Below are 21,113 nucleotides of genomic sequence, written 5' to 3' on the forward strand. Positions count from 1 at the left end.
GGTGGTTGTTAATATGAGTATGCTACACATTTTGATGATATCCGTGCTATTTTATACACGCGCATGGAAGTATTTTACCGTATTGTTTTGAACGCTCTTAAAAATAAATGTTCCAAAAAGGATAGGGTTTCACAAAGATCCCTCTTGAGTGAACAGTTCTTATAAATAACGTTTTATTAAGAACACACACACACACACGTGTGTACAAACACAAACATGTTTTGCATTTAAAAGGTCCCATGTATTTTAGAGGAAGGTTCTGCATGGAACCATAAATGCAAATAAAGACCCTTTACTTTTAAGAGTGTACATAAGCGTATAACGTGAAGTAATTCGATGTCAAAGCATACTTGAAGAACTGTATTATTTATGATTCGCTACACCCTATAATCTTTTCTGTTGAAAATAAAATATAATTTAGAAAGACAGCTGGGGGGGGGGGGGTGCCTTAAGTGTCTTTCTGTAGATTAATCTCTTGACTCAGGTACCGCTAACTTACATTTTATAACTGAAATATTTGGCTGCATTCCCTATTAAGGGGTTGATCTTTGGGAAACAGAGACTGGAGCAAATATTTGCAGAATGGGGTGGGGACTGGGGTGGGGATCGGTGTTACCTATTTTGGGTGAGGCTGTTACAATCTTGAGTTCCAGTTTTTAATCGTGATTCATTTGGCTGTACATTGGAGTGCGTCAGGGTTTATTCTCACCGATGTTTAAATGACAGACCGACTGGTCGTGAGTCATTCTGACTAGCGCTGCTCAAACGCGTTTCTCTTCTTTCTGCTTCAGAGGGAGGCTCCGTGGAAACTCGCATTATTCTGACGCTTTGACGAGACCTACAACAGGATTCAAAATGCCTAAACCTGTAAGTATTCTTCGAGTCTTATTGCTAAAGTGTATTATTGTATAGAAGGCCGAGGTGTTAAGAGTTGTTTCAACTTGAAATGTTCTTTTCTGATAGAAAACGTGTGTATCTTGACTTTAACTTAACATGGAATGAAAGTTCTTATTATACATTAAAATATGTTGTAGCTAGTTTATAATATATTTATCTATAAACCTTATTACTCACTGTATGCAAGTTTTTGCTAGCAAATTCTATCAGTGCTTCTCACGGAGTTACTTCTCAGAGGCATCGTTTATAAGCTTTTGGATTATTTATACCTGCTTTTGGCTATTTTATCTTTAACGAAGTTGTAGTACTGAGAATGTGTGACTTATGTAGGCCTAGTTAAAATGTTTGAAGCAAACACCATATTGAATTTGCATATAAACGTTTAAAATAGCAAGTGCGGCGTGAATCATGTCAGTTTGTTTAAGATGGTAACAGCGTTGTCAGGAAGAACACAGAGGAAATGACATCATCTGCTGCTTCTCATTCATCCCTGGCCCTCAGCACTGCCTGCTGAAACACTGAATACAGAGGCTTGTTCTTAGTGCCATGGTCAGTTTGGATGGGATGGAAGTGGAGGATTTGGGTTGAACGGTCATGTTTCAAGATTCAGTCATTTAGATGCTTTTAAATTGAGATGGGTTTTCAGTAAAGTAATAATTAAATAATAACATTATTACACATTTGATTTGATTGTACTCTGAACCCCCCACAAAGAATATGAGGGTTTTAGTTTTCTATGTTATGTCTTAATATGTTTCATAGCATGTTTCAGGTGTGTCTATAATGAGCACTTTCAGAAGCTGAGGGTGTTTCCTCTCAAATCTTTGTTATCATTTGTTCTACTGAATAATTGATAACCAGACAATGCCTGTCACGCCCTTTGGTGATGTAGTACAAAAGCACATTGTGCTGTAATCAATGTGTTCATGTGGTCTCTTGCTTTCAACACTATTGGTTAAGTTTTGGTTTAGGGAAGGTTAGAGCTGCACAATTCTGGATAAATTGAGAATCACTATTTTTTTTTAAGTTTCAAACGGAGATCACGATTTAAAACAATGAAACAAAATAAATTAATTTGACTAGAGTTACTGTTAAAATGGTTATTGCTGCCGTTTATTTAAAAAAATTCATGTCATTTTGATTTTTAAAAAATGTATTATTCAATGACTCACTCATGAATACTTCCCTTTTTTCATTACTGAAAGAATCCTCATTTTTGAACGAATCTCTGAATGAATAATTCAATGAAAAATACATTTGTTTAGTTCACTTTTCGCCACCTACTGGTGCCACAATGTAATCGATACAATCTCAATTTGAAGCGCCAAGTTAATTTCAAGTGATATTTTGTTCGCTTTTATCATGGACCTCAGTGTTTCTATCTGAACTATAAACTTTTATCCCAGTACTTCTGTCATCATTTGAATATTTGTAACACAAAAACAGTGGGGTTTGAAAACACTGTTCGTGAAGCCGTTTTATACCAAAACATGACAACTGCGCTCTCTTGATCAGCTGCAGCACCGGCGCAGATTAGTACGGAATGTTCCGGTGGGATCGTATCAAAGGTTTAATAAACACGGATGAATCGTTGTCATTTTGTTATGATATTGCATATGTGTTTGAATAGAGTTCATGATCTTTTCTGGGGGCGGCAGTGGCTCAGTGGTTCATGTAGGTTGTCTACAAACCAGAAGGTTGGTGCTTCAATCCCCGGTTCCACCTGACCAAGTGTCGAAGTGTCCATGAGCAAGACACCTAACCCCAGTTGCTCCCGATGAGCTGGATGGCGCCTTACATGGCTGACATCGCCGTCGGTGTATGAATGGGTGAATGTGAGGCAAAAATGTAAAGCGCTTTGGATAAAAGCGCTATATAAATGCAGTCCATTTACCATATAAATGCAGTCCATTTATCCTTTAACGATTAATCGTGCGGCTCTAGTGAAGGTGGTTAAGTAAGTTTAACAACAGTACAGCATTAACCATTTAGTGCCACACATTGGACATTTAATTTCTCTCCTTCCATTACACATACAACACCCAGCATAAAGAAATGTTCCATCCATTTCATGCTGAATCCGCCTTTTACCGCCACTCATTGGACATTTCACCAAATTGTCGAGAAATGTGCATAACACAGCCTAATATTTGTCAGAAATGTCTCCACATGCCAGTTTTTCCAATGTTGCAACATTTTAGGATGATAAATATAGTCTTTAAATATTTTGATGGGCATCATTTTGATGATCTACTGTGTAATTCAGGACACTGTTTTAAAAATTCCAAAAATTAAAAGTTCCAAAAGGTGGTTTTCACAGCGATGCTATAGAAAAAAACATTTTAAGTTCTCCAATTAACCTTTCAGTGAATCGTTCTTAAATGTTAAGAACATTTTAATAATCTATAGATCCTATTTTCACTATTGTGCAAGGGAAATGCTCCATGGATATTCTTTGTGGAACCGTAGATGGCAATAAAAAACTTTTATTTTAAGATAATTGTTTGTAGATCAGCAGTAAATGTGTGTGATTTATATTTTTGCAATAAAATTTAAGCAATAAAAAAGGATTTTATCATGCATTCTAAAGAGTTTTAACCACCGTAGATAATTTAGTCTGATGACGTATATCACCCAGTGATGCTAATTGGAACCTGAGATTGGTGACTGTGCTTGATTTCGCCAGTCGGGCTGCTAAAACCTTTCTGAGAGCAATGCAGAGAAATGGTTAGACTATTAAAATGCAGCCTGATGCAGGAGGTGGACCAATGGGAGGACGTTTCTGAAAGAGATCCTTTGTTTTGCTGAGTAAATGGATACCCCTCCATCTCCCCCTCTTTGGCAATTTGGATGCCAGGCTTTAAGCTGAACTCTTCACCACTAGATTTCAGATGTACACCGCAGCCCTATGATTCCTTTTCCTTTATAATTCTTGTCGGCGGATAGTTTAGATCAAGTTATGCATTTGTGTTGTTAGTTAGTTGTGTATTTTATTTATTTAGCCTATTAATTAACACCAACCACGGATGTCCGTGTGACTGTATGATTGTGTATGTGAAGCCACTGACACAGTGCTGTTTTCAGGAAAGGTCCCAGCAGTCCTCTTTAAGCTTGGTACAGGAAGTTCTTTCCATATTATAACGCTTGTGGTGTTGATTGTGCACTACAACTGCTCACAGTCACTTTATATACTTGTATGCTGAGCAGAAATTATGATATTTTATAAATGTCTTGATATTAATAGCTATACATTTTTGATTTGGTGCTTTTATTCAAAGCACTGTACACATAAGAATAATGCAAAAAAGTAGTGCTTCCATTACCAGAGTAATAGAATGCTAGAGGTTGGATTAAGCTCTTCTAGCGAGAGTTGGTTCTTCCTCTAAAGTTCAGAGAATGCCTGTGGAAGTTCTGGAAAGTGACTTTGTTCCACACTGTGATGGCATCATTAATGCATTTGCTATGAAATGGCTTTTTTCACAAAGGAACTCTCAAAAAAGTAATTGTTTCAAGGAAAATCTTAATATTTATGTAATAATCATAAGAATTAAGACAAATTAGAAGTAGTGAGAGGATCAAGATATGTTCAAGATATGAAACAAGAGATGTACACATTTCTTCTTAGTTTTTTTGCTAAAAGATTCTGAAATATTGAATCATTTTCATTTAAATGCACAAATAAGCATTTATATTATTTATTACATTTAACAGTTTATTAATATTATAAAATGTCACGCATGGACCAAACAGTTTTCTGATTGAATAGCAGTGGTTCAATTTCGATTTATGACCTTTTAAAGGACTAGTACACCAATTTCAGCATTAATCAATTATTATAATAACACTTATTATTATTATTATTATTATTGTTGTTGTTGTTGTTGTTATTTTATATTCCATTCCATTATTGGTTCTTTTTTCCATAGCGTTGCAATACAAGCCACTTTAAAAATGACACAAAACTATAAAAAATATTTTAAAAATCATAAAAGTAGTCTGTATGACTCGATGCTGTAGTCAATCCAACTCTATGCCTTATTCCTGAATCCATCTACATTCATCATAATTGCTTGGAGAAAATGACATGTGCTTTCTTTAAAATGACCCCTTTTGTGTTGTAAAGAAAGTCATACAGCATTTGAAACAGCATGAGTGCAAGTAAATGATGACATTTTAGAATATATTTATTTATTCATTAGTGTAAAGAGTGGAATGTATTGTCTGCATTTTGTTTTGATCTGAAAACTTGTTTGAGTTTCTGTAATGCGTAGTTATGATTTCATAATGAAGCATTTGTTTTGAAGCAGTTAGCAGTTACATAATTAGAAGTTGTTGTTCTTTTTTTTTCTTTTTTTTAACCAGTCTGCACACACCCCAGTATGGTGTGTCTGATTCTCCACCAATATTCTTTTTTTCTCTCTCTCTCTGTCACCAGTGATGGTAATCACGTGAACATGAATCACTGAGTTAGAATTGCATTTTACGATCGTGCTTAGATGGGTCATTTTAACAATGGTGATGTTTGTCTGTTGGAAATTTCTCTTAGACAGCTGTTTTCTTTCCCTGGATGAGAACTGCATTTAATACTTTTTCCTCTAGATGTGATAAAAAAATGTATTGGCTCTCACAAATGAATCCTTGTTCCTTGATTCTGTGAGCCTGTTGTTGTCTGTTGTCTGAAAACGCCTCTGTTTCATGTTTCTTGGGAAATGGCTTAAAAGTCACTCTTTGTCTCTTAAAATGGTGCAAATTTGATTGTAGAGCTTTTGCTTGTTGACTTTGTCCTGTCAAACATTAACTGTAGAATAGATTGGCATTTCCCTTTTTCAAATAGTGGCGGAGGCACATTGTTCTGCCTAGCCACTCCTGCAGTTTCTTTCAAGCCATGTCTGCTTGAAGAATCACAGTCAGGGTCATCTGCTTACTGCACAGTCGGACTTCAGTTATCAATAGATCATTACTGTCTCCATCAAAGGGTCAATTATTGTGATTTAAAAAAAATTTGGTCAACATGGTTGTGATCTCATCATCATCAGATGGAAAATTGTTGTAACCATCTTGTAATAGACGCCCATTTGTTGACCAACTGTTTCTCTATTTAAAAACAGATGTCAACAGTGGTTGCTAATGAAATTTCTCTTTTTTATCTCTCTCTCTCTTTAGGTAAATGTTCGCGTCACTTCGATGGACGCAGAGCTGGAGTTTGCCGTTCAGCCCAGCACAACTGGCAAGCAGCTATTTGACCAGGTCTGTAATAAACCGCCACACAAGACATAACTGCTTTTAAAAAGTTCAGTGGTTACCAATGGTTTCCCTTCAAATAAACATATTATTACATGATAAGAAATTAGGGATTCACTGAAACATAATTTGCTGAAAATTAGAGGTCGATCGATTCATCAGTTTTGCCGATTAATCGGCACCGATAGCTGATTTGTGGAGCAATCGGTTATCTGCAAAAAAAATCCATCTGCAGCCGACAGAGATATAAACATGCATACATGTTCCTAGGTTATAGCTAAAGAAAGATTGATTGAGATCTAGTGACTGGAGGCCATTTGAATATATGGTCATAAAGGGATGGACATGATCAGCTGCAATACTCGAGGAGACTGTGGTGTTTATACGATGCTCGGTTAGTAGGGTCGCAAAGTGTGTCAAGAAAACATCCCCACAATTACACCAGCAGCAGCCTGAACCATTGATTCAAGGCAGTATTGATCCATGCGTTCATGTTATTTATGCAAAAATCCTACCATCTGAATTGTAGCCTCCGTTTCCTGTTCTTAGCTGACAGGAATGACACCCAGTGTGTGTTTGTTGCTGACCATCTGCTTCAAGGTTTGACATGTTGTGCATTCAGGGATACTCTTTCTTTCTTTTCTTTTTTTGATTACTGTTGCCTTTTTATCAGCTTTAAACACTTTGTCATTCTTCTCTGTCCTCTGGCTTCAATAAGGCTGTTTCGCCCACAGAACGGCTGCCTTCGGGAAATTCTCTTATTCAACCATTCTCTGTAAACCCTAGATGGTTGTGTGTGAAAATCCCAGTAGATCAGCGGTATCTGAAATACTCAGACTAGCCTGTCTGGCACCAATAACCATGCCACATTCAAAAAGTCACTTATACTTCCCCATTCTGATGCTTAGTTTGAACTTCAGCACATCGTCTTGACCATATTAGGTACATTCTGACAGGATCCCTACACAGTGTTCCCTGCTCTCTACTCCCTGAGCATGGGATATCCATTGAAGTAAACTTTGCTGACAATAAATGCTCGTTTGGAACGCCCTTCAACATCATCAAAGAAAGGCAACGGCAGGGTGCGGATTATGATGAAACAAATAAATACTGTATTTTAATTTTAGGCAAGGCAAGTTTATTTATATAGCACATTTCATACCCAATGGCAATTCAAAGTAAATTCAAAGTGCTTTATATAGAAATTTATTAAAATAGTGCTAACATATGCATGACAAATAAGAATACCATGTGTAAGAAATGATAATAAAAACAAGGATAATTAAAAAGGTTGTAAAGAAAATTTGAAAAATAACATGGTGATAAATAGATCTGCCTGATTCTCTAAATTCGGGGACCCCTATCTGAGATGGAAGAGATGGCAGGGTTCGCAATGTCTCCTGGAACTTATAAGTTAGTCCAAGAACTGCTTTAAAAAATGCATATAATATATACACATCAAAACTTATGTTTATTATATACATGTATATAAAATTGATGTTAAATTGATGCTATTGTAGCTATTAATTGACTATTAACAGATTTGAAGCTATCATGCTAAATGAAACTTAATTTTAATTTGTTTAATGTATACGTGTCAATCCATGATCGAGTAGTTTAGAATGTGTTTACACTTTATTTTAAGGTATTATTGTTTCAATGTAATTGTATTTAAGTACCGAGTAATATTGATTAACTACATGTGCTACTTGTATTATAGGATTAGGGTTTGGTTGAGGGAAATAATGCATAATTTAATGTTATTACTATAGTAAGTACATGTAATAAATGTAAAAATGACACTATAAAAAATTGGGACCTACTTTATATTTGATGGCCTTAACTACTAAGCAGTAACATTTTAATTAATCATTTAATACAATGCACTTATTGTGTACATACATGTTTTTACATTGTACTTACATTTTTAAAAATACCTGCATGTAATTAATTACATTTGTAATTACACAGTTGGCACTTCCCTTACACCTAACTTTACCCTTAAACTGACCCACAACACCACACCTGTTCCTAATTCTACCCGTATCCCACCTCAATATCAGCAAGGTGTTTTGCAATACAATTTGAACACAGTAAGTACATTGTACTTATTTTTTGATGTAAGTACATAGTACTTTAGTAGCCTGATGTCGTCATACTCAATTCTAGAGTCTGAAACTGCTCCATTGGGCTGTGATTATGGGGCGTGTTTCAACCGAACCAAGAAAGACATCAATTGGATAGACCTACAACCAATCAGAGCAACGAAGCGACACATTGTCAAATGTCAACATAGTTCATCTGCACTGTGTTGCCAAGTACGCGTTTTTTCCGAGGGTTGTTTTCTATGTCCGCGGGTTGAAGCGACTATTATGTGATATATAGACCCATGAGTGCGAATTTTAGCAGTTAACCTTGCCAAAATAACACACATTTTACCCCCTAAACGGCATTTCCCCCCCGGAGAACCCCCCCGAGAAGCTATTGTTTAGGGCTAGTAGTTGGCGGGTTTTGTTGTAAAACCCTGGCAACCCTGTCTGCACATGCGCTGGAATCAGGCTGGAATACACAATCTTTGCCGGTGTTGTAAAAAATAAAATAATTAAACGATATACAGAGTAGTGTTGTCACGATACCAAAATTATGACTTCGATACGATATCAGACTAAAATATCGATATATCGATACTAAAACGATACCACAGTAAATAAATAAATAAATAAGATAAGATGCTTAATATGACAACAGAACTTGTTATTATTCATTGTTATTTTTTACTAAAAATTCATGTGGCCAGCATGTTCCTTAGGGTTGGGCATCGTTTTGATTTGAACAATTATTGATCAATTACTATTAAAATTATCTCACAATTTTTTGCTATCTCAATGTATTTTTTACAATGGGGTAATTGTGTTGCAATAGCTTACACACAGCACAAGATGCTTGATTTCGAATGGTAAATTGAATTTAAAAAGACGAGTAAACGGTAATAAAATAAGAACAAATAAACAGATTACAAACAATAGCACAAATAAATGCAATAGAATAGAAGATACAAATTAAACAGACTGCTTTATTTTTTCAGGTAAGTCTAACATTAAGATAAGAAACTGAATTAAAAAAATGCATAGTAATTACATTTAAAACAACATTGGATAATGTTCTTTGGAAAAAAATTCAATAGCGTACAGATGAAACTATTAAAGTTACTCAAGTTGATCAGTCAAGAGCAGTTGATCGTTTGTCTTTTTGTAGTTTGAATAGCAAATGACTGCGGTCCCTTTAAGACTAACAGACGCATGGATCCTGCACTGTTCCTGTTACTCGTTCTTCCTGAACTGTTTGCGACTGTGTTTACGTTAATACTCTTCCAGATGTGCACTGATAATTCTTTGAGTGTATTTGACCAATAATAAGCTGGAAAAGGAAGCAAATGTTTGCACTTGTATCATGTCAGAGGCGGCTTTATTACGGTAGGCTATGTGTGTGTGCGCTTCAGATGTGGAGCACGAAATCTGCGGGGATTAGTAGAATTAATTTATGTGCAATCCCGCGCGAAATTCAGACCGATCACTCACTAACACTAACACACTGTCATGAGGAAAAAGTCCAGCAGAACGCGCGTTCGCCGTGCTCAGAGGTTAACCGGGCTGAGTGAGAATATGCCGGTGTGTGTGTCAACTCGCTGACGGTCAGAGAGGAGAGCGCAGCTGATATCGATACTGTAAAAACTGAGAATCGTATCGTTTCAGATATTCCAGTATCGATATATATCGAAATATCGATATTTTTGACAACACTAATACAGAGTACTTACCCAACATGATAATCATTTCTGAGAGAAATTGTGAAGGTGAATGCATATACAAACAAGCTCTCCATTTAGGATTCGAACAAATATAATCCAAGCCCCTTTGATGACGTGGATGATTACATTACTGTTGATCATCTGTCTGTCATCGTCTAAAGCCCACCCTGATGATTTCATTGGTCCGAACAGTTTCTGTTCGGGGATAATTACTCCTCTATGGAATAAGGCCAGACTGAACTGCCCGACCTAAAAAATTTGTGGGTGGGGCTAAGTTCGGCTGGCATCCAGGCTAGTACTTTAGGCCACCTAAAGTGGGGCCAAAATGTTTTACCTAATACGGAAATGTAACATTGATCGTCATTACCATTCATAAATGCTCAGTAGTTTGTATAAGAGTAGAAACATTTGAGCGACAACTCGATTTATCGATGTTCCCTTTTTCCCGTTAGCAGCACCCGTAAGTGTGTTTTAAAAAGAAATTCCCCCCAAGAGACAAAGCAGATGGAAAATATGATCCCAATCCTCAATTTAAAATGACTGACAGAAGTTGCCCTGGGTGTAAACTAGTGTACATGTAAAATATTTCAACCTATTTAATGTAAACACTGGCTGAGGGTTAAATGTTTGTTTACAGTTAGATATGCACTCCCTCTCTATGTCAGATAATGTCAGATTCATGCAGATAAATCCAAATTCAATCGCAAATTTTATTTTCCTAATCTAGCTTTAAAGGGTGTCCCTACACTTATTTGTATTATTGGGCACAAGCCCCAGTAAAGTTGTAATGCTAAATCTTGTCTGTCAACAAGGTTACCTTATACTGAGTACCCCAGTAAACATCAAATGGCAAATTCTCTTTTGTCTGATTAGATTTATAATCTGAACTAGTACAATTGACTTTGGATTGCTTCTTATCTAATTAATTAATTCAGTTAACGAACTGATAGAACTTTAGTTTTTTCAGCAAATATTTGACTGCAATCAATAAGTGTAATATATGAAAAAGAGACTATTTGATTTGACTCAGTTTTTTCAATTCCGGTTGTGTAACAGACAATGTATACCGGATATCTGCAATCCATCAATTTAATCCCTCAGTGACAGCTTCTCATTCTATTCTCATAATTCCACAATCTGAAACAAATTCATGTCATTCAGCTGAGAAACGGAGGAAAAAGTCTACAAACAGTTATGGAGAGAAATGTTAAAACGTAAATCAAGAATACAAATGACACATTTACATGTATTTTCATAGTAAAATACTTATTGCTTAAAAGGAGTGCAATGTTAGTACATGGGTTAACCACAAAAATAACTTGAATCCAACCTTAAAGTGGATTATTTGAATATAAAGTATAAATATAAAAAAATGTTTTAAATCATTTGTAATTTTAATTGTTTTAATTAACAACAACAACCAGTTAAGGACATCACAGGGCAAACTCAGACTACACTGGGCAACTGTCTGTCAGTAGCACCAATGCCTATGACCTAATTTAATTACCGGCTTGGTGACAGGGGATAATCCCCTGCAAATAGAAGGTCCCACTCACCGCGAAAACCTCACAGGAAGGTTTTTTCTTCTTTAAAAGAGCATATCCCTTGAATCGTGACTCATTGACCATTACACCAATGTGCTCATTGACTGCCAGCCACGACTGTGGAAACAGTGAATAAGGGGCGTTTCTCTCTGAGCACACTAGTTTTCCCAAGTGGAACAGAACCAGAACCCACTTCAGAGTAAGTGCTCTTAAAGAGGCAGTCATGAACTGTGGATGGCACCCAGCATAGATGAGAGATTTTCACTGAAGCCTCTGGGAGTCCAGCTGTCCATGCTGGCAGGCTGGAGTTAATTCCCGGCAAAAACATGGAACTCTAAAGTGCAAAGCCGTACATGACTCCAGACTACGACTAGTACATTTTCATTTTCCGACCTTTTTTCTCGCCAGTGCGAGTAAATTATGTTCGAGGTGGCACTGGTGCGACCAACACGTTGCCCAACTGACAAGAGCTGATATTTCTGAGCTGCGCGGTGCGGACCATTGATCAGCTCAGACCAACAATAGACAGCACAGCACGAGTTCAGAATAGGTACTCGATCATGTGACACTGTACTACACAGCACTGGGAGATCCAGTGAGAAAGCATTTGAATTTGCCACAATAGTAATAACAACTATGTGACATCTAGTGATGTTTATAGAAGGATTTTCAGTCCACAAATCACCAACATTTACCATGGATTAACACTACATTTAACCATGGTATTGTAGCAGAAATAGTCAAAGGTTTTTACATTTACTTTATATTAATTTCATGGTTCATACAACATTTTGAGAATGAAATTCAAACACTTTTCAAGGATTTTTAAGTGCTTCACATGTTTTCCAGCACTTTAAAGCTCTGTTACTAATAAAAGTAAATTGTATCTGTATCTCAACTCAAGCTCAGTGATTTGCTGGGCATTTATAAGAAATAAACGTGTAACATTATTAGTTACTGCACTTATTAATTCAAAACAATAGTTATTTTATGATTAAATGACCAAATCAGTCGCTCTACCATCTGTAGAACTGGATGCTATTGTCTGGATGTATGGTCTGGATGTTTTTTTTTCTTCTTATTGGGTTGAAGTATTTTATTGAAGCTGGTTATTGCTAATTTTATGTCCTATCTTTTTATTTATTTTTTAGTTAATGTATTTAATGTATTTATTATTATTATTATTATTTTACTTAGGTTGAATCCACTTTGTCGAATAGCTTTGACACTAAGCTTAGATATGCTTATAACCTGTTTAGCTGGTTTACAACATTTCTGCTACGTCCTTGTCACCAGTTTGGATCTTTTTTTTTCTTTCTGGGATTTAGTATGATTGTGTATGGTTCTAAAAGGTAACAGAAACTCTGATTGGTTGAAATTTTGTTTTGGTCAAAGGCAGATGTAAACAGTTGGTTTCTGTTTCGATTCGAATCTTGATTTCGATTCAGTTTTTTTTTCTTTTTCTAAAGTTCTCTTCAGCTACATTCCATCAGAAGAATATAATAAATACAGTTGTTTACATAAAAATTGTTTGATTGCTAGAGTAAAATGCTAATTTGTTTTGACCAAAAAGAGACTCCCTTATTCTACAATTTTAGGATATTTTTGCTGTGAGTGAGTTTGGTTGTGTGCTTTATAGACTGAATCTTATTAGGCAACTAATTTGTCTGTCATGTCATCGGCATGTGTATGTGCACATGCTTTGTGGGTAATTCTTTGGTGTCAATCACCATTACACTTGAGACATAGATCTGAGAGAATGAAACCTATTAGTAAATTTGTACCTAACGCTTCCTGCAGTGCAGTATGTGTGTCACAAAGTTATAGATGGTACGTGTTCTGTTGTTTTCATTGTATTTGTTAAACATTTTTGTTGGTTATACATACTGAATGTTTGACACATACTAGATTAATAGGCCTATATTTTATTTATTGTATACATTTATTATTCACAGTATCGCACATAGATAACATATCAGTGTATTAGCAAACCATTAAGTTGTGTCTATAAAGAGCTCAAGTTGAGAGAATGAGGCATTTAACCTTTGTGGCACATTAGTTGTGCCATGTCTGAAATGTACGCTCCCATTCAAGTTTTCAACGTGGTTGAATGTTGAAAAATGTTTAAAATTCTAAACTGTAGCATGCTTTCAAGGTCAAAATTGGTAAAACTAAATGGTCTATTTGGTGATGGAATGGTGGTAAAAATAGTATATTCAGTAATTACTGTTGTATTTCAAAGCACCAAACATAACAGTCATAAAGCAGCCAGTAACAGCTTAATTCATTCATCTCTTTATTGTGTATTAAAATGTGTCTTTTTTTCCTGACAGGTGGTGAAGACCATTGGGTTACGTGAAATATGGTACTTCGGACTACAGTATATGGACAGCAAAGGTTACCTTACATGGCTGAAACTTGATAAAAAGGTGAGAGAGTTTATTAACAACACCATAATATTCAGATTTTCACAACAGAATGTGTGTTTTAATAAACCTTAGTCAAGGTTTTCATTTTCATCTTTGTAAAATTCAATATGGCTTCTTTTCAATATGTTGTGCTCTTTTTTTCATAAATATATTTGAAATGTAAAAATCTGAATCCTCATGCGCACATTCCCTCTAGGGCTGGGCGATATGACGATATTATCATATATCGACGATGTCTAGCAAATATGTCGATATCGATAACAGTCAGTGTTATCAGACGATAATCGACATCATAAAAATGACGACTGATAAACTCACAGGACATTGCGTTGCCAAATACATTATAAATAGTAGTTACCATACACTCACCTTTTTAGTGTGTTTGGTGCATAACTACAGTAGCCTATATGTGTTAAACAGGGTATCCGCGGAGTCTTGAAAAGTCTTAAAAGGTGATAAATCAATTTTGGGAAAATTAAGACCCTTATAAAGTATTAAAAAGTCTTATCACGGCTTTATAAAGTCTTAAATTTTGAAAGTATTTGTTCAAGCTTTGTCAAAAGAGTTTGACTCCAAAAAGTATTTATGAATATATTTATTTTCATGCCCATAAGTATTCAAAAACAATGGGCGCTCAGTCTGAAAACGGCTCGGAGTGCGCGCGCCAGGGATGGACATTAGCGCCGCCACCAGCCAAATGCGGCTGATTTTGAGTTGTGGCGGGTAAACTCGCTTCACCTACCGAACTGTTTCACCTCTTTGTAAACTTTGTTCAATGCATGCCAGTGCTGCCGTATGTGCGCATATAACCAGTCGTTTTCTCCGTCATCACTCGCGTGAAGACGCGCTGTGAGACTCGCGCGCGCGGAGAGAAGATCTGACACTGTGCATCATCCGATAGCGCGTGCTCGTCTCACAGCGCCCAAAAATCGAGTTCTCTTTCAAGTCTTGCACTTACACGGACATACTCACACAAGAAGTATGTCAACATGTCCATCTTGATGAGTATCCTAGCAGACATAGTCTGAATATGCCTTAAGTGAACTGTGTAGTGTGCACAGTCGAGAAAGATGAGCATATCCCTGCATCAGGTTTTAAAGGCGCAGTAGCCTTTACTGCTGCCTGAGGGATGTCCTTATATTTAGTTTGACATTAAACAATGCTCTTGATTGAATAGCTTTTGTAAGTTTAATAAGGATTAATCTTTCATTTAAACAGTTAAATATGCAGTTATTTTACATTTGATTACTTTATTCAATTTCTGCAACTTTCTGCAGGCCAGTAGGCATGTGCATTATTATTTAATGTACACATGAGTGAGGTCGAGTTAAAAATTCTAGTTTGAATTTTATTTTTTGGTTTCTTCTTTTTTGGTTTCGGCCAAGAATTTTGATTTCGGTGCATCCCATTCTGATAATGTTCTGTTCAGTATGTTGTCAACACGCTTCAAAGATGCCAGAATGAATAGTTTAATTCATGAGACTAAAAACCATAAAACTGGAAGCCATAAAAGACCACAAATCATCGTGAAAATGTCAGTATTTCATTGAGACTTGAGATTAAATAAACTGCTTAAGTATTGTAGAGCTTGTAGTATTAATTTTCACATGCAGTTACACATTGTCGGTTAAAAACAAGAAAGTGGCTGGTAAAAACATTGAGTGGTATACTTTGAAAAAAGTTAATTTTCATCCCTGGCGAGTGCTGTCTACGGGTGACGTCATGTATTTTGCGAAATGCGCAGTTAGGTAATTTGTCGCCCTCCATTCGTTGCGAAACAGATATGCAATATAAACGATACAAAATTGGCCTACGATGTCTACATTCGACTACAACTGTTTATTAAAGGTTTGTTGCAGATTAGAACTTGAAGTGCGATGAGGTCTTTAAATATTTTGAGAAGGTCTTTAAAAAGTCTTAAAAAGGTATTGAAATTAACTTCAGGATTCCTGCATATACCCTGTTAAAGCAAAACATTGAATTATGGATAAGACGTTGGTTGTGTTTTCATTATACACGGGCAAAGAGAAGCACGTTGGCTTGGCTAAATGTTTTAAAACGCTCTAAAAATATTATTTCCTATTAGGCTAAATTATAAATATAATAGCCTATTAATAATACAAACATTAATCAAACATGGACACCTGGAAAACATTTAAAATAGTCTACTAACGCTAAAAATAAAACGAAAGAGAAACCCTTGGGGGAAAAAATAGCTCAACGGGAAAAAAAATAGCTCAACCTTAAACGGTTGAAAATGTCTATAAAAGCTAACCATAGGCCTGTATTTTAAATACTATAAAATAAAGGTGTCAGAATAAAATTATTATAATATAAAAAAATGAAAGAAAAATATATTAAAGTGATGTAAAAATGTGCGTTAAACTCACAGCTCGTGCAGTGACGGAGCGCAGTATTCTGAACAGAAACGCATGAGCTGCTCGCGTCAACACTGCACTTTGCTTCATTACATATTTTCGTTTCGAATGCTTTGTTTAAAAGTGGACATTTTAAGCTTTCTATGCGCATATTTCTCTTGTCTGTGAGGCAAGTAGCCTGCTGCGTTTCGGTTTATTTATGAGACGCGCTCAAGTTCATTAGAAATTAAAGCGATCACTCCCGCGACATAAACACGATTCATGTCTTCCATTTCCATATTATTTATTAAACCCAGGCAATTGGCCAAAGAAACCTTTATTAAAATTAAGATACAATTTAAACAAAACGAAAGAATGCTTTCTACAAAACAAAACTTAATATTAAACTAAATATAACCACCAAAATCATTTCTGACTCACTCGCATCTTTGCACTTATCATAATCAGATAAAATGTAAAAATACTATTATAATAGGCCTATTCAAACATAATATGTAAAAAGAAAGAAGACAAACATTGTTTAATGGCTACAACAAAGTGAGCTACAGATAAATGTCTGAGCTGGATTTAATTATTTTACAGGTGAGCGGTTCACGAGCGCGTCTGTGTATTATTGAGCTGAGTCAAGCCAAGTCAGCTTTATTTATTATATACTAGTTCTTTTACAATGACGATTGTTTCAAAGCAGCTTCACAGTGTTAAACAGGAGAATATTGCAGCAAAATTTGATTTCCAGTCGTTCTGGGAAAACAGTGATGTTATCAGCTTATTTCGTTAATTTTAGTTTTAACATGAGTCACACCGGTCCGCTTCGCTCATTACAGGCTCGTTCTCATAATTACAGTTAATGTGCCGGGCCGGGCAAGGCTCGGACAGAACGAGCACAGGCTCGGGCTTGATCTTTTAGGGTCGGGCTTGATTTTTTGAGCACGATCTAAGCTCTAATTGACATTTACGGTGCCATTGCTGCTCGACCACATATCCGTCGTCTTTGAGAAGCGGCTGCAGAGCGGGGCTCAAACGCTACTGCTGGGTAGTGTACGTGGATATGGCTGCGGAGATTAGTGGTTCACTTTCTTTCTTTTTTTTCTTCTTCTTTTTTTTTGCAAAGCCTGCAGATAGCTTCTGTAGAATCCACTGGTTCACCATTTGCATTTGGTTTAAATCCATAATACTGCCAAATTACTAATGTACATCTTTTCTTGGATATTAAGCGTTGTCCTCCATTTTATGCCTGGAAAATTTTGTGGCGCGCAGGGGAGTGGGCGGGATCAGTGCGGAGTAGATGATATTATCGGATATCGCGATATTTTTGAAGGCGATTATCGCCCCCCCAAAATTAACATATCGCCCAGCCCTAATTCCCTCTCCATATACATGCCTTTAACCTGTTGGCCTGTGACACAGTCAGTAGGTTAAAGATTGTAATTATGCGTTTCCTCATTGTTGTCTTTCTATAGCAATACACTTCAAAGCAAAGAAGAATTTCTTATATAGGAAAATTAATTACTTTTTGTGTTACTGATTTAAAGTTTTAAAAAGAGTCTTCAGAGTTGTCAAACATACCAATACGTCTGGTGTCAGTTGGTACAAAAAAAAGTTGACAGCACCAGCATTACTGCAGTACCCAGGTATATTCTCTGTTAAAAAAACTACTTTTAAACACACTCGTTCGTGTGTTTGTTTGTGGGCTCCATCAAAGGTCTCTATTTACAGTGTGTTTTTACAAGCGTTGAGCATTGTAGCCAATCACAATCATATCTGTTGATCTTTTGAATGCAGTGGCCAATCAGAGATGCTAGTAAGTAAGCTGGCCAGAATCCGCTTGACATCGATGAAAACATCAACACTATCCGCACAATCCTGAATCGTTTTAATTACAACCAACAACTGTGAATAAATTTTTTTTTTTTTTTTTTTTCAATTTCAGTCTATATTTCTAGTCACAGTTATCTAGTAAAATCAGTTTCCTAGAAGGACTGTTGTTCTAATAAGGTTTGAAATGTTTAAGCAAATGCAGGTCATAACTGAGGTTTTAACCCACCATCAATCAGGAGCAGTAAAACAAAGAGATTTTCAGAAGAAACTTGTTAGGCTTCATTCCTCTCGTAAATGCCTCACAGATCAGAGCTCAAATGGATGACAGAGCAAGAGAGAGAGAAAGAAAGACAAGAGCGAGCACTTGTTTAACCCTGAAATAAAAGAGATCATTTAAAGGGCTCCCTGCGGTTTTCCATCCAGGATGAAAGCTGCATGGTTTACATTTAAAAATGATTAAAGCAGTAAATAAAGCCATACAAATTACATTTGTGAAATTACAGTTATACTGTAATAAATTGGTAACCCTTTACAATAAGGTCCCATCAGTTGTTTCAACTTTCAATGAGCAATTCAGCAATTTGTCTCTTGTAACGTTGGTTAATACAAATACAACTGTTCATTGTTAGTTCATGTTAGCTCGTGTCCATTAAACAATATTACCATAATTCCTCAAATAAAAGCCTGTAGTCAATGAAACGTCGGGTCTCTGATAGTAGGAAAATTAGTGTGGGATAACCTTCTAAGTGCCTTTCATTTAATGTGCATTCAAGTTCATCATAATATACAGTAGGGCTGTACCGTGATGGCTGACCGACATCATGATGGAGCGCAACCATCCTGATGCCACGCGCCCCATTGTGAGTCTTGCCAGTGTGACACACACTTAATCCTGGTCTCTTCTATAGTTAACCTACAAACCTTTGCAGAGATTGCTCTGATAAAAAAAAAAATAATAATGACATCTGTCCACTGGAACTATATTGCATTTAATTTAAAGCGGTTTATTTAAAGCAATTTAAACAGATGGAATTAGAAATATAGGCCTGCCCCTATCAAAAGCCTGCTTCAAATAAAAGCCTGTTCCCTTCTGCAGTTCAGGTAAATAAAGACCCGGTCTTTATTTGAGCAATTACGGTAGCCTATGCAATTGTTGGTTTTAATAATGTATTACTAAATGTTGAAATTAACATTAATATATTGCCCAGCCCTATACTACACTCTGTTTTGTTTTCCATTTCTCACTGACTTAGAAACCCACTCTTGACTGGTTCTGGAGCGGGGGGCAAATATTTTGCTCTGCATCTCTCACATAGAATCTCATACAAATAGTGATATTTTACTGTATATAAGCACTCATGCTGTTTGGTCAGTCAGTTTTAAGGACCAAAATTAACTGGTGTATAGAGAGAACCATTCAAATTATGTCATGCTCTTAAAGATTTCGACATTTCTAAAGTATTTCCATCAATGATTGAAGTCCTAAATTCTGTTTGAGCTTCATAGACAACAAAGAAGGAGAACAACTGTCAATCGGATGTGGCCTAAATGTGCATATTTGGTTGATACATTCATGAAATCGACACATTTCTTGCAGGTCTCTTCTCAGGATATAAAGAAGGAGAACCCAATCCAGTTTAGGTTCCGGGCTAAGTTCTTCCCAGAAGATGTGTCAGATGAGCTGATCCAGGAGATCACTCAAAAGCTGTTCTTCATGCAAGTAAAAGACGGCATTCTGAGTGACGAAATCTACTGTCCTCCAGAGACTGCGGTGCTTCTGGCCTCCTATTCCGTGCAGGCCAAATTTGGTGATTTCAACAAGGAAATGCACAGGCCTGGATACCTGACGTCAGATCGCCTCCTGCCCCAACGGTGAGTCACAGAAGCTTGGGTTAGCTGGGGAACGTGCTCCTGGAAGTACATTATTTGAATTCTGAATTCATTTCTTGTTTCCAGATAACGAATGAATGTTTAGAAACAAAGCCTTGTCGCTCCTGTTTCATTGTACATTTCAACATTGTGTCCTGCAGGGTTTTAGACCAGCACAAATTGTCACGGGACCAGTGGGAGGAGAGGATTCAAGTGTGGCATGAGGAACATCGAGGAATGCTCAAGTAAGTTGACTTTCTCGCAAAAGCTATCACTTTTACTATGACATCATTTTATCCGACAACACATGCGGTTTTGTGTGTGTGTGTTTTTTTTAATTTTATAGCAGATAATGAGTTTATACAATAATAATAAGTTTATACAATAATAATAATCCGTTATAAAAAATAAAAAATACGTTTATACAATAATAATAATACATTGCAAGCATTCAGATTTTTCGTGGCCAATTCCAACGTTTTTTTTTGTTTAAAAACAAATGGACCAATTCTAAAACTGTCAAAAATAAGCGACAACCAATCACATTTTTTTTTTCTATACAGGCCAAATTGGCCTTAAACAAAAATATGTGTAGCCATCACAAAGAGAGACAAAGATCCTACACACAAGCATGAGGCGAGCAGTTTTTTTTTTTCTTATTTAAATTGGATTGCATAATTTACTACAAGATTTACAGCAAAATCAGCATGCTCTGACTTTGGCTTTGTGAAATTATGCTACATAAGACAAGCCTGTCCTTCACAAAACATAAATAGACCGACTGGATGAAAATGCGAATTCATTCTCTGCCATCAGGTAGCAATTAGGAAACGTTTCATTGGTTACCGCTGTACACAAAGCAGCGCTGCACTTATTAATAGGCTACTACTTTATACGGAGATAAGAGGAAAATAAAATGCCATTAAAACTTTTCTGAAGACCGTCAATTCACTTCAGTGAAACGTATTATAAACGGCAATACAATATTTATATTTTTCTTTTGTGAACAGTGAGATTGTTCCTGGTAGACTACAATATTTTATCCGCTGGCGCATCTGTGTTCTAATTTTTGTGTCCTTATTCAGCGTGTGCCTCTGTTAACGTCCTTTTTACAGACTCCCACACAAAT

General features: G+C 36.3%; 1 protein-coding gene across 1 annotated transcript in view; it reads left to right on the plus strand.

Moving 5' to 3' along the window:
* ezrb (ezrin b) overlaps positions 1-21,113 on the plus strand; it is a 42,287-nt gene that overhangs the window by 985 nt on the left and 20,189 nt on the right. Inside the window, exons 2-6 of the mRNA XM_067417286.1 lie at positions 792-867; positions 6,061-6,144; positions 13,824-13,919; positions 19,713-19,987; positions 20,146-20,229. Coding sequence (XP_067273387.1) covers positions 856-867; positions 6,061-6,144; positions 13,824-13,919; positions 19,713-19,987; positions 20,146-20,229 — 551 coding nt within the window. The 5' untranslated portion in view covers positions 792-855. The remainder of the gene's footprint in view (positions 1-791; positions 868-6,060; positions 6,145-13,823; positions 13,920-19,712; positions 19,988-20,145; positions 20,230-21,113) is intronic.

Source organism: Pseudorasbora parva, chromosome 15 (assembly GCF_024679245.1).
Source record: "Pseudorasbora parva isolate DD20220531a chromosome 15, ASM2467924v1, whole genome shotgun sequence".
NCBI lineage: Eukaryota > Metazoa > Chordata > Actinopteri > Cypriniformes > Gobionidae > Pseudorasbora > Pseudorasbora parva.